Source organism: Phyllostomus hastatus, unplaced genomic scaffold (genome assembly GCF_019186645.2).
Source record: "Phyllostomus hastatus isolate PE091 unplaced genomic scaffold, TTU_PhHast_1.1 phas_scaffold_501, whole genome shotgun sequence".
Taxonomy (NCBI): Eukaryota; Metazoa; Chordata; class Mammalia; order Chiroptera; family Phyllostomidae; genus Phyllostomus; species Phyllostomus hastatus.
Window position 1 is genome coordinate 15,048,768 of NW_025334033.1, and position 14,627 is coordinate 15,063,394.

The following is a 14,627-nucleotide window of genomic DNA, read 5'->3' on the forward strand; positions in this document are numbered from 1 at the left end:
TTAAAAAAAAAAAATTAAAGGAGTGAACAGAAAAATCAAAAGACTTAGAGAATTGATCATATACAGGGGCTCAGTGGAAGAGGCAATGAGACCTCTACCATTTATTAATATAACAAATATTTATCAAGCACTGTTCAGAGTCAGGCACTAAGCTAGGCCACAGGCCCTGGCTGGTGTGGCTCAATGGACTGAGTGCTGGCCTGTGAACCAAAGGGTTGCTGGTTCAATTCCCAATCAGGGCACATGCCTGAGTTGCAAGCAAGGTCCCCAGTTGGGGGCCTGTGAGAAGCAACCACACATTGATGTTTCTCTCCCCCATCCTCTCTCTCTAAAAGTAAATAAAACCTTTAAAAAAATAATTTTAAAAAAGCCAGGTCTCAGGAATACAACGGTGATGCCAGCACTCGTAGAGATTATGTCTACTACAGCAAATAGTAAACAAGAAAATAAATGCATAAAAGAAGTACAGATTGTACAGATTGCAGTAATAAGTGGTGAACTAGGAAGAAAAACAATGGTGTGGAGAAGACAGGACAGCTACTTCAGTTAAGTATGACAGGGAAGGCCTTTCTAAGATGATTTGAGACTTGAAACCCATGAAGCTCAAACCAAGGGTGGATGCGTAGAGATTCCCAAGCAGGAAAAGTCTGATGGGTCTAGAAACTGTTCAAAAACCACCACCGATAGAACACCAGGACAGAACACCACCAGAGGTGAGTGGGATGATGGCTCTAGATGAGATTGGAGCCAGATCATGTGACCATAGGTATAAATTGAGGAGTCCTCAGGGCATAGGTAACACTTAAAGCCATGGGAGGAGTTCCAACCTTCAGGAGGAAGAGCCTGTAAAACAGACTTTAAAGGTGGGGACTGTAAGCAAAAGAACAGCAAGGAAATTTGAAAACTTCCCCAACAATACCCTAACATTTTCACAATTTTCCTAAAACTACCCCCCAACCCAGTTTGTAATTAGTTTGACTAAGTTTGGTATTCATAATTCTACATCAGTTCTGGAGATGAATGGAGGTATTTCTATCCTAGAAAAATCAATTTACTATTATACAGAAAGTGATTTGCTCATCCCCACTCAAGGGTATACCAGTGTGGCGCAGAATCTTTTGAGTCATGGGGGATGGGGGGTGGGGGCGGGGCACTCTAAGATGCTCTGGAATTTCAACTGGGAAGTCGTTGAGATTGTCCCTACGACCCAGCCCCTGCCCCGACTTAAGAGTAACAATACACCTGCACACTGGGTGTGGAAAGGCAATCGAGAACGTAGCCTACGGCACGGCCTAGGGCGCAGCACTGAGCACAGCCGCCTGTCTCGGGAAATGTGATGCGGTACTGTTGCTGTTGCTGCCCCTGCGAGAACTACCCGGGGAGTCATGGCCGCGGGCGGCGTTGCCCCAGGTAAGTCAACAGCCAGGCGTGCAATGGGCCCCGCGGATAATGTCGGGAAACGGGGTCCCGAAAAAGAAAAAAGGAGAATAGAAGGAAAAAGGTAGAGGCAGCGGTGGCAGTAGCCGGATTCTCGATTTAGACCGTGCCCCATCCCCGGAGGCCTAGGGCCTCCGCCAGCCCGAGAGCGGCCTCCGCACCGCCTCCTGCGCCCCTCGTCAGACGGCGGCCGTTACTGCTTCCGAGGTCACTTTCCGGTGCGCACTCGGCAGGCGACTGCAGGGCCGCAGTAACCAACCCGCGCCTGAAGCTCGGGGCGAATGACTCCCCTCCGCCCTCGCCACGGGCTCGTCTACCACTTCCTATCCTCTTTGCGCCGCTCAGTGGGTAAAGACGCGCCCAGCGCTCGGACCGGAGCCGAGACGGCGGCCCTCCGTCGGCTAAGCCGGTCCCCTCGCCCCGCCCGCGCCCCGCCGGGGACCGCGCAGCCGGGGGCGATCCCGGCGCTGTCCAGCGCTCGCCGCCTGAGCAGAGGATGTCGCAGTGCTAGTAATGTCTGGGCCCAGGTTTCGTAAGGCGTGGGGAACCTGGGAGTGCTGCCAGCTGTTCCCGCACTCGCCTGGAGGTCTGGGAAGGCGCGGGCGGGGCGGACGAGCTACACCCCGGAAAGCCCTCTGCGTGCTCCTCTGGGTTTAGGGGAGGGCGCACTGCCCCTAAGGCGGGAGAGCAGTCCACTCCGGTCATCCCCCGGGGTGGGGTGGTTTTTTTTTAATTGTGTGACGGGGAGGCCACCGAAGTAGCCCCCTGAGTTACACCCGTGCGCTAAGTTTAGAAAGCGTAAAAGGGCTCAATAGTTTCCGATCCCAAATCTATTTTCGAAGAATGGTTTCCAGCCCCAAATTTGCATCCCGCCTCCCCTCTCAAGTCAAAATGTGGGCTCGTCCAGGTGGGGGCTGCTGGGACAGGGCGGTGCTGGCGGGAAATTAAAAATTCGGCGCTTAGCCTGCCGTTAGGCTTATTCGCATCTTCCTCTTCCCTTGCTTGCTGCAACCTGTGCCGGCGTTCTGCTCAGCCATGCCGTGCTCTGAAGAGCTACGCACCCTCTCCCCCAGCAAGCGGCCCCGGCCTGCAGAGGAGGACGGCGCGCGGCTTCGCTTCGTCCGGCTGTCTGAGCACGCCACCGCCCCGACGAAGGGGTCCGCGCGGGCGGCCGGCTATGACCTGTACAGGTGGGTGGTGGCCGCTGGCCGCCCGCGCCCCCGAGTGAGGCCAGCCCCCACGAAGAGCCTTCTGTCCCCGCCATCCCTGCCCCCTCCCAGAGGAGGCTAATTCCCGAATTCTAGAGCTTTCTTGTTAGCTTATATTCAGGCCCTCTGCTGCCATGCCACAGCTTGAAACGTTCACCTAAAAGATTACAGAAACAAATGGATTTTGGTGGGGTTTTTTTGCATATATGTACGGTTTCCGACATTTCTGTGTTGAAAATTTTAGCTTTCCTCTTTAGCGTAAATTCAGTAGGGATTTGGGCAAAGAGTTTGGAAAAGTAAGTAATATACATAAATATCCTCTGAGGCGTCACTTTGCAGCATTCATTGCACTCTCCAGGTGGAAGGTAGAAAGGAATGAGGCCCACCTTGGCCTTCAATACCTAGGCAGGATTAGTGAAGGCTGCTTTTGTCTTAAAGGGTTAATACCATTTCTCCACACGTCCATCTTTAACTTGGCCCGGAGGACAGGAAATTTCAGAATGGCCTTGAGTATGAAAAGCAAGAATGTGGTAATACTACCACCTTTGCATCTGTACACTTTTTACCTATACTAAAAACTTTTCCATATGTTATTTTTATGTCTCCACAACAATCCGAATACATGAGTGTTACTTTTTACAGATGAGGGGGTTTGTAAAGAGCTGAACTAACAGCCCAAAGGCTTGAATGTAATAGAACTTTTGACCCTGAATTCAGTGCTTCCCCACGCCTGCCTGCCCTGGACTATGGTGCCCACTTCTTAGAATCACTAAGATAAGTGAAAAGTGATAGTGGAGGTAGAGAATGTTCATTGCATGACTAAATCCTGAACCTTGGGATATTCTAAAGCATTCCAGGTCATTCTAACGTGCAGACTACTCATCTAAGTCATAAGTAAGTACAGGAGAAGAGGAGAAAGAAGTGTTATGGTAGTAAGGGAGAAAAGAAAAAGAAAAGTGAGGTTCAGCTCCTTAATTTTCAAGAGTGAAAACAGTTTGACAACATGTAGTTTGACTACCTCATGTCTGGGCACTTTTCTGAATCTTAGAAGAGACTGGTTTTAAGGCATCTGGAGCATCTTCATACAGTGAAATAGAGACGTGGGAATAACTGACCTCTTTAATAAATTAGTGTTTATTCAGAGCAAATTGCATTGAGGGAAGTAAAAATACAGTACTGCTTTACCAGTTTAACAAAGGTCTGCAGTGTAACTTCCAGTTGCACTTGTTAAATTTCTGTCAAGGGGAAGGTACAGTAATAACAGTAGCAGCATCTGCAGGGTGAACCTTAGAGAATCAGTTCCTTCACAGTGTCCGTCTCCAGGGCTGTGCATGGTGGTCAGCTCTCACCCTCAGCCAGTGAAGGCCGTGGCCACAGCTTGGTATGCTTGCTCCACTACCAGGACCGCAGGACAGACGCAGCCCAGCTCTACCCTGTGACGTGGTTCACCCACTTCCCCCTTCCTTCTGCATGGTTTCCATTATCCCTTAGAGAACTGTTGTGAGAATATATGAGTTATTATAAAACGTAGTTAGACCTGTGCCTGGGGCATAGTAAGGACTTAATAAATGTTAGCTTTTATTTACCCTTCTTTCTTAGTTCTCTCTTCATACTGTGTTAGTGAAGCATACACCTTTTTAAAGGTCTGCCTTTTCTGGCCCCTCCTGCTAAATAATTACCTGCATTTCCCAACCAAATTTTGTTCAGGGGAGAATACATTTACATCTTGTCACCTCTTTCACCAGAAAAATTCATAGAGAATTACACTATCTTAATACCAGTTATTTTTTCCCAATATCTCCCTAGTGCCTATGATTACACAGTGCCACCTATGGAGAAAGCCCTTGTGAAAACCGACATTCAGATCGCTCTGCCTGCTGGGTGCTATGGAAGAGTAGGTAAGCCACTGAAGATTCATCCTGCTCTTCCTTTGTGACAGTGTTCCTTCATCTTAGTTTTATCTGGGGTGTAAGTGAGGGGCGGGGTATTGCTCAGCCTGTGTCCCAAAATAAAAAAGTGCCTACGGTGATGGCAGCTGCAGCCATGTGAATACTTTCATCTATATACAGGCACACTCCAGTGTTGCAGGCTCTGATGCAAACACCACGGTGAAGCAACTAGCACAATAAAGCAAGTCATGTGATATTTTGGGGGCTTCCAGTTCATATAAAATTTGATGTTTACACTATATATTGTAGTCTATTAAGAGTGCTGCAGTATTATGTCTAAAAAGTGTACATATCTTATTTTTAAAATGCTTTATTTCTAAAAAAAATGTTAGTCATCTAAGCCTTCAGTGAGTTGTGATCTTTTTGCTGGTAGAGGGTTTCACCTTTGATTTCTAAAACATGCAGTACCTATGAGGCAAAATAAAACAAGGTCTGCCTGTATCTGCTTTTGCCTCTCTCGCTATTTTTTGATTGCTTACTGGAGCTTTTAGAAGGCTCACATTGGCCCAAGAGGTTCTCAGAACCAACTCACTGAAAATATAGGTGATTATTAATTGGCGCTTTTTCCAGTGTTACCACCAACTCCCCCTTCAAAAATCAGATCGCATATGAAGGCAAGATTTCCTTGTGAAGATGGTGATGAGAATGGCTCATACTAGTTATGTAAGAAAAGAGAGACAGTCTTAGGATAATGAATGGCACAAGACATTTTACATCATGGGAGCGAGACTTCTACCCTGTTGATCCCAGAGTATATCAGTCCACCTGGCCTTCTCCCTTCTCCCCTTTGGATTTACCCTCTCGGGTGCGTTAGGGTAAGGGGTATTCTTCAGAGAGGGAAACGCCTCAGAGGGAGGAGCCAGGACAAAATGGAGTGCAAGTTCACGGGTGTGACTTTTCTGAAGTGATTCAGTTGTCACTGGAGAGTTTAAAGCTTTTCAAGAGCACAAGTACTTGCTGACTAACTTCAGAGTAAACGTGAAGGAGCAAATGGAGCTGTGACCCTCCCTGTAGGGTTGGGGTGGGAGGTGGTGGGTGGCTAGACCACCACTATCTATCCTGTTAACCCAGGGTCTGAGAGCCGCTAATACTTCAGCCTTTAAGAGAAAAATGAGATTAGCTCCCTCTCTGTTTTAGAGTGTTTGTGGCAGGGGGAGGGGGGAGATCAGGAGATGGAGTGAAATGAAAGTAAAGGCAGGAAGGAGCAGCATTTATTGACAAAGATTCCTGACTTAAATTATTCTGGAATAAAATACCAGAAGTTAGAATAGTTAATGGTAGGCCTGATGCTCAAGTCAGCAAGTATAAGGTAATAAACTTAGCTTTTTATTTTTTCATTTTAAGAATAAAAGGCATAGTAAATTGATTTTTTAAGGTTTAGGCGGTTGGCTTGACTGATACTAAGCCTGTTACTCCGGTTCATTTGTTACACGCAGACTTGTCTTTCAGCATCTGTATCATGGATCGGAGTCCCAAGTTCTAGACTAAGCTCTGCTATATTTCTTCCCATCTACAATACATTGCAGCATGCTCAGAACTCCCACCTTAAAAGTCCCAGCCCTGACCCATGTGGCTCAGTTGGTTGGGCATTATCCTGCAAAGCACAAGGTCTGCCTTTCAGTTCCAGGTCAGGGCATATGCCTGGGTTTTGGGTTCAGTCCCCAGTCAGGGTTCTTACAAGAGGCAACTTATCGATGATTCTCTCTCACATTGATGTTTCTCTCCCTTACCCTCTCTTTCTCTAAAAAAAAAAAAAAGTCCCTCTGCTCTCTTCATGCCCCTGGCAGCTATAGTCCTCCCGTTGTGGCCAGAGTTCTTCACAGGTGCCTAAGTCCCCGCTTGCTCACCTTCAGCCCATTCCAGGGGTCCGTGGCTGCACCACCACTGCAGTTGTGTGGGGCTGGCCTAAGTTGGCTTCGAATTAAACCTTGTCTGATTTTTCTGAACTAATTGACTTGGGTAATACGGTAAATAAATGTATTCTTTAATTCAGAACCATCTGCTAAAGTTAAGATGAAGATATCAGTGGTAGGATGTGAGTCAATTATAGCCAGTAATTGCCCTTCCACCGTAAAATAGCCAATTTCTTCTTTTTTGTTTTCTAGCTCCACGTTCTGGCTTGGCTGCAAAACACTTCATAGATGTAGGAGGTATTGTATTTACATTTTTATTTTGTAAATATTTTTAAGTATTTACTTTGCTTAAGAGGAAGTAATCAAGTGAAAAATTTTATATTTAAAATAAGGAAATGGTTTTTGTTGTTCCTTGCCTTTCAGAAATTTCTCTGAATAATAGACAATTGTGATATTTCAAATGCTATGTGATTATATGTAACCCTTGAATGACCATTATGTGAAATGCATGTTGTTTTACTAATAGGCTTACTAGACACTGACAGATAGGATTTCTGCTTTGGTTTAGTGATAATCCACATTTAGTCCAAAAATGACTCCATTCATAGAAGAAACTTTGTTATTATAAGAGAAGGAAAAGCTTTTATGTCATCTAAGCAATTATATTTTGCTTAAATAATTGCTAAGTGTGTAATAATAATTATTTAAGCAAAATTTTCTAGAAAATGCCGTTTCATCTTATAGTAGGAATTTTCTTAACCTCCTTAAAGGAGAGGAATCTATGTTTGGCAAAATATAAAAAGAGAATCTTTCCCTAGTCGGAGAGCAGACACAGCTTTCCTATCTAAATTTCTTGCTGAGCCAGTCCTCCACGGCTCCTATTTCTTTTATAACAAAGCCTTACTCGTGTCTCCAAAGTCAGCAACTTGCTTGCCAGGTCCCTCTCATGAAGAAGCCCTTGGCTCCTGCTGGCCACGCTGATAAGATGTCTCACTGCCCCTTGCTGTACAGAAGTTCCCTCCTTCCTGATAATGCCTCCCTTGCTTCCAGTCTCATTACTGGGTACAGACCCCACTGACAGGGCTCTCCTGTCCTGACTCTTCTTTTTTTTAATGTTTTTCCTCCAGTTTTCTTTTTTATTTGTGCCATGTAATTTTCTTATAATAGCTTTATTGACATATAATTTACATTTCAGACAACTCACTCAACTTAAAGTGTATAGTTCAATGGTTTTAAGTGTATTCACAGAACTGCAATTGCCACCATTAATTCCAGAACATTTTCATCACCTGTCAAAGAAACCTCATATCCGTTACTACTCACTCCCTCTTGCCCCTCAAACCAATAGCCCTGCGTAGCCACTAACTTATTTTATGTTAACATAGAACCATATTTAATACTTGGTTGAATTTTCCATTATAAGTGGAAACAGGAATAATCAGAAAAAGAAAAAAGCCTATGCTCACCTTAGAATTTCTGCCATAATGTGGCTCCAAGCACCTCTGTCCTCAACAAACATGCTGAGGCAAGGGAGGGGGTGCTGGGTGGAGGTGGGCAAAGAGGGGGGAAATGGGGGTCCTCTGTAATAGTGTCAACAGTTTTAAAAAGCTTAAAAATTTGTAGATAAATCTCTAATTGATAGATTCATGGAGAGTTTCATGGAACATCAGTGTTTTAGAAGTGATCAGGAAAGGTGACACCACACATTTTCCTGGTGCCTCTACCAGAAACAGCTAGCAGTGTCCTGACCCTCCCTCCTCCCCACTCACAGTAAGTAGTGAGGGCTTCACGTACAAGACCTCTTGGCCCTCGGATAAATGGGTGTGCTAGGCTCTCTGCCTCCCTCCATTTTTACAAAGCTGCTTTCCAGCAGATGAGAACACTGGCTCAAAGATGAGCCCAGGTTACACATTGAAAACTGGAATCTCCATACGATTCCAATCTGCTCGTTCTTTCCACCACAGTCAAATGCTGTGGATCACCCTGCCACATCCACCACCAACCAAGCTCTGTCTTGAGTTAGCTTGTTGTCACCTGCACCACCTGAGCCAAGAATGGGATGAGGCCTGTCCCTGGGCTATCTCTTGTCTGCCCCTTGGGCTCCCCGTGGTATCACTGGATGGTGCTGTGGGGCGAGCCAGGAACCCAGAAGTGTAGTCCCTAAGAGAAGCTGAGCTTGACACAACAGGAACGGACAGACCACTGGGGTTGAAGATTATCTGGGCACATTATGTTTGATTTTAAAAAATAACTTAAAGTCAAGTATGATAACTTAGCATATAAATTAAAGATATAAACAAAATTGTACATAGCCCTGGCCAGTGTGGCTCAGTTGGAACATTGTCTTGTGGACCAAAAAATCATGGGTACGATTCCTGGTCAGGGCGCATACCTAGGTTGCAGGTTTGATCCCTGGTTGGGGCACATTTGAGAGGCAACTGATCAATGTTTTTAATGTGAAAACTTTGTTACTAATATTTGCTGCTTAAAACAAGCCTCTGCTTTAAAAAAAATTCATGTAAAAGAAATGGAAAGTTAGTTTTTGTGATGGTTGGTGTGGTATTATTTGTAAAATCACACTGGTGTGTTCTTGGATGCAGAATATCTTAAAAATGTCTCTTAGGCCCAAGTTTAGCATAGCTGGCCACAGAATTTAGTTCAGAGGAGAGATGTTGTTAGAAATCTCAAGCTGTAAATAAGGGTCAAAGGGAAAAGTTGAATATGCAGGATTCTGTTCAGAATTCACATCTGGTAGGTGTGGATAGTTTTTCACTAAAGGTTTCCAACAAATGACATGCCAAAGTCTTGACACAGTAAAAGTTTGCCTGAAGTCAGTTCATCACCCTGCCAGTTCCAATGTCTGATTTTTCCAGTGATGACTTCAAAATACTTTCTGCTTTCTCTCAAAGAGAAATATTCCTGATGTAACTTACGTCCCTTATGTGGGTTTTTCTTGAAGGTCAAATTGCCTTTGAGTGGTAAATGAACTAGGAACTATTGGATATTTTTATACTGTTGGCATTCGTGCTAAAAAATAATTCTAATTGAGGACCTTTTTTTTTCTTCCCTACATTGTAATTGACTTCAGATAACTTCATTTCTTTTAGTTGGTTGAAGGCATTTCCCATGTCTGTGGCAAGCACAGAATCTTGGCAGATCACCTGGCATTGCAGAATCCAGCACACCCAGCCATTTGAGTTTGATAGAACAGCTTTACTGATAGATAGGAAAGAAAGGCCTTTACAGAAGGGGAGTGTATTTTGTGTGGTAGAAGATAGCATAGACTAAAAAACTTAAATTACTTATAAGACATGAGAAAGTTAAATTCACAAACAGATAAGAAAAAAATATAAAATACAGAAGGGGACATGCAAATGTGCAACAACTGTACAGAGGAGGAAAGCCCAACCTCACTAGTAGTGATCAGGGAAATGCAAAGTAATGCCATGAGATACCATTTCTTAGCACGTTGACTGGAATTACAACGATTGTTACCATCTGGTACTGCGGGGACTTGGAAATGGGTCTTAAGTATTGGTGGTGGTGGTTTCAAAGGATGTCTATGATATTTTAACTGGGAAAAAAAAGGAAAGGAAATGTGAAATATATTACTATAATACTGTAACATTGGCTACCTGAGGGAGGGTAGGGGAATGTCATTAGCTTTTATTTTATATATACTTGTAGAATTTGCATAATCTAAAATGTTCTAATAAAATAGGAACAAAAGAATTCAGTCAGCCCACATTGTCTTTAACACATTCTTAATAAATGAGTGCAAGTCTATACTTCACACCTCGCAGCGTGGAGACCTGTGCCTCCTGTGGTCATCTGTTCTGGCCTGGAATGAACAGCGTGCTTCTGTGGAGGGGCTTCTTCATTAAACGTCATCCAAGTTGCTCCTGCAGCCAAGACTTTCCGCGTACAGACAATACAGGAAAGAGATGGTCCCATTTTTATATCAATTCTTCCAGTAAATGTTGAGGACTGACGTAGTCGTCAGCTGATGTAGTGGGAAAGAAACCAGCTTCCTTGTTCTTGGGATTGTTCTTTGCCATATAAGAAGAAGGACTGTTTTAAGAAGTCCTTAGCATTCATTTCCACTTATCCGTAGTAATTCATTCATAAGGCTCATTTAAACTTCTGTAATTCACTGGGAACATCTAGAGTGTTGGTTTTCTGAGTATTTTTCCTATGGTGGAACTTTTTTAAAAGTTGTTATTTTTTTCTCTATATGAGAAAATTGAAAGGAAATACCCTCATTCAAAAACTTTTTTTTTTTTTAGTTGACCTTCAGATAATGAGTCCTGCCAACCAGCATTGGTACCCATGGAGCTAAACTCCTGATTATGTTCATTTACTTTTTTCTTTGATAAGAGGATTTATTTATTTATTTATTGAGTTAGGTGTTAGTGCGATGTTCCATGGAGCTACATTTAATTAGATTCACCTGAATTCCATTCAACATTCTATAAACCGAGGGGAAAGAATTAACATCTATGGAGGAAATTGGCAGGGAAGGTGGTTTGGGGGTTGGAGAGTGACTTTGGTAGGTAGGGGTTTCTTTTGGAGTAATGAAAATGTTCTAAAATTGATTGTGGTGATGGCTGTACAGCTCTGAATATACTAAAAATCATTGAGTTGTGAATTATGTCTCAATATTAAAAAAAGGAAATGAGAGGGCCTAGTGCACTTATATTATTTGTGGAAACACTTTAAATTCTTGGCCACAGACCTTGCGGACAAGTCTGGTAAGTGTGCCCTCTGGGACGAAGCAGGGCCTGGCTGCCCTTTCTCGCTTGCCCTTGCGTTTACGGTCTCAAACGGTACCGTCTCCACGGGAGTCTGTGAAAGTGTGCTCATCATTAAGCTTATGTGCTATTATCTTCCGAGAGAGTATTCTCTAAGAAAAGATGGTGCTCAAATTAAAAGGAGTGAAAAATTATCAATTGAAAGGTTCAGCTCTGTTTTTGTTACAAAAATTGAATGTTGGGGTATTTGCTTGACAGCTGCTTCATGGTGTCAGCGTCAACTCTACTGCAGAGCTTCGAGCTTCTTGACACTTTTATTTATGACTCAATCATATTTCAGTGTGGATATTAGTGGGAAGCCGCTGCCAGGAAAAGCCTTTAAAACCCAAATCATAATTTTCTCCTAGTCTGTTTTGGCAGGCGTGCAGCAGAGAGACAGTGGGTTTGGGAAGAGCAGTTCAGGGTGACCTGCTGAGTGCCTGCTCACAGTTTAGAGTAGGGAATAGTCACCATTTGTAAGGGTGACAGGTTGAAAAAGAAGGGCTCTCTTCTAAATTCTTACTTGCCTATTAGTAATATTTCTTAGCATTGAGGCTTTGAATAGTACCAAGCAAGATTCACTCATTCAGTTGTGTAAAAATCTCAGAGTCGCAGAAGAAGGATTTTGAGGTAATTATACACTCACAGTGTTTTGGTAGCATAAAAGAAGTTAATATGACTTTTCTTTTCTCTAGCTGGTGTCATAGATGAAGATTATAGAGGAAATATTGGTGTTGTACTGTTCAATTTTGGCAAAGAAAAGTTTGAAGGTATGTTAAATACAGTCATGTGGATGCAGTGAGTTTTCAGTTTTATGTGTTAAAATAACATACTCTGATTCTCGTACAAGGCAGGATATAGAAAATGTATTGATAAAAGATCAGTAATAAGCTGTTTTTCTTTTCCTCTTTGAAGTTAAAAAAGGTGACCGAATTGCACAGCTCATTTGTGAACGGATTTATTATCCAGAAATAGAGGAAGTTCAAGTAAGTATCACAAAAATTGAGCAGGGAATGAGTAATGTAATGTCTTTAGTGGAGGAAAATTAAAATTTTGAGGATTCAGTATGCTATTTATAACTAAATGGTAGCATATATGACTAGTCCCATTTTAAGCAAAATTAAAATGCTAGTTTTAGAATTTCTTGAAATTTTCACAACTTTGGATGATAAATCATTTAAATATCGGTAGAATTCTATTTCCTTAGATTTTTTGGGAAATTATTCAATATTTAAATTTATGAAGCTTTTTGAAAATTTATTTATTTGGTAATTTTTTAAAAAGATGGAATAGCATGAAGGAAAGTCTTACTAATGAGGAGCCGGGAGAACTGGAAGAGGGCCAGAGACTGACGATGCAGCCTGCCGCTCTCCTCTCTCTCTCTCCAGGGTCTGGACGACACGGAGCGGGGCGCGGGGGGCTTCGGTTCCACCGGGAAGAACTGAAATGTATGCCGACGACAGGAAATGGGAAAACGCTTGTTTCTTAAAAATCAGAAGTTGGTTTGGTTTTGTTTTTGTTTTTTTTGTGCTTACTAGCTTTAGCTGCTAAAAATACTTAGTTCTCTTATGAGCAAGGAAAGTGTATATTTTTCTGCATTTGATTGTTAATATAAATCTGCATGGTAGCCTAACAGTTTATTTTTTCAGTCAAATGTACATCAGTTCCTGATGCTCTCCAGAGCTCTTCTTTAATTTACTAAACCCTACTCCTTGAACAAGGTGTTTGCTTTATAAATGATATGCAAAGCCTTTTATTCAATAGATTTTAATTTTTTTCAGATACAGATTATTACATAAACTGAAATAAAAGACAATAAAAAGTTATTTCTTGTCCTTTTCATTGATCTTAAATTTTTTAAATATATATGTATATAAAATCTAAACATTTAAGATTTCTTTGTGAAGGTGGGAAGAAGAGAATCATCAGTTTATTTTTAGGGTCTGTTTTAAAATCTTTTGTTGTATGCTATGTTGACTGGGTAGAGTATGTTTGTGAAAGGAAATGTAACGGGAATTTCCCGTTGATTTCCTGTGAATTTTAGTCCATCAAGTAGATTGTAGGAGATGTAGATATATGGGTTCCCCTCACTGAAGTAGCAGTAATAGGCTGTATCCACGAAAATATGCAATTTAACTGAGATAAAATACAATAGATAAAATGATCTATGCTTAGTCCACTGGGTTTGTCCCACCCGTGTACTCGTGTTTATGTGTGTCTAAGCAGCATTTCACTTCAGGTGGGGCTGTGTTGGAGGACTACGCACATTTTGCCTCGTATAATGCACGCCCATATTTTTGGCCCAAACTTTCAGAAAAAAAAAATATGTTAATTTTGTAATTCAATTATTTATTTATATTTAGATACTTGAGGGTTTTTTAACTATAAAGGAATTTTAGCATTTATTTTTAAGCATGTTATGGTGTAAGAAATTTTATGTACCAGTAATGGAATTAGTACTACCCATGTATAATGCACACCCTTTTTCCCCATCAAAAATTTGGGCAAAGAAGTGCACATTATACACAGCAAAATATGGTAGTTTGATGAACATTACTGGCACCTTCTAGATGTGCTTTCTCCCAGGCCCCTTTACAGCAGGGCTCTGGGTGTCGCGTAGGCCCTGTCAGGCACACTGGCATGGGACTCGCCCCCACTCTTTCTTGGAAGGTGGGGCATGCAGCAGAGTGCTCCTGGAGCTGGCAGCTGCCTCAGCTGCCGGGGTCCCAGTAGCCCGGGCCAGAGTTCGTTTCTTCTGCCCTCCCAGTGATTCTCCGAGTCATTCAGTGCCCTGCAATGTAGTAGTTTCCATCTGTGGGTCACGGTCACGATCCATTAGTCATAAAATGAACACAGTGGGTCATAACTATCATTTTAAAAAATTGAATAGGAAAACAGGACAACACATGTCAGGTGGGTAAATACTGTGAACATTGTTTGAATTACATATTTATGTGTGTATACTGGGTCATGGTATAAATTATTTCTGCAGCTTAATAAAATTTATATAAATCCTTTTATGCTAAACTAGCCAGAGTAGATTCTGTTCTCTGAACCCTAACCATGCATCATGACGGTTGAGTAAGAGCAAATAATATGACTACCAAGAGATACAGCCTTACACTGTTAATGTTAGTTACCACTAACTGAAAGTCCACTATATTAAGCACTTACAAAATGCCTGTTTCTCATAGCATACCTGTGGGAGAGTAGATAAAACACATTTTATAGATGACAAAAATCGGCTCAGAGGTGTTTTAACTTGCTTAACACTTCAGCTAATATGACCACTATTAAAACCTTGGCAGCACTTCTATCTTTCAAGTGGTAGAGAGACTATGGGGTGGAAGAGATGGTTAATGAAAGTCCTTCTCTGGTTCAGACCTGGAA

General features: G+C 42.4%; 1 protein-coding gene across 4 annotated transcripts; it reads left to right on the forward strand.

Annotated features, from left to right (window-relative positions):
- Positions 1 to 1,195: 1,195 nt before the first annotated feature.
- DUT (deoxyuridine triphosphatase) lies at positions 1,196 to 13,063 on the forward strand. 4 transcript variants are annotated; one of them, XM_045822759.1, is made up of 7 exons: positions 1,196 to 1,410; positions 2,471 to 2,627; positions 4,452 to 4,543; positions 6,700 to 6,744; positions 11,933 to 12,007; positions 12,153 to 12,223; positions 12,626 to 13,063. In XM_045822759.1, exons 1-7 carry the CDS (start codon positions 1,386 to 1,388, stop codon positions 12,680 to 12,682), a joined length of 522 nt encoding a protein of 173 aa, XP_045678715.1. In that variant the 5' UTR covers positions 1,196 to 1,385; the 3' UTR covers positions 12,683 to 13,063. The 4 variants fall into 4 exon arrangements, with proteins under 4 accessions (XP_045678715.1, XP_045678712.1, XP_045678714.1 ...); XM_045822756.1 differs by lacking the exon at positions 1,196 to 1,410 and adding an exon at positions 1,639 to 1,947; XM_045822758.1 differs by lacking the exon at positions 1,196 to 1,410 and adding an exon at positions 1,646 to 1,785.
- Positions 13,064 to 14,627: the final 1,564 nt, after the last annotated feature.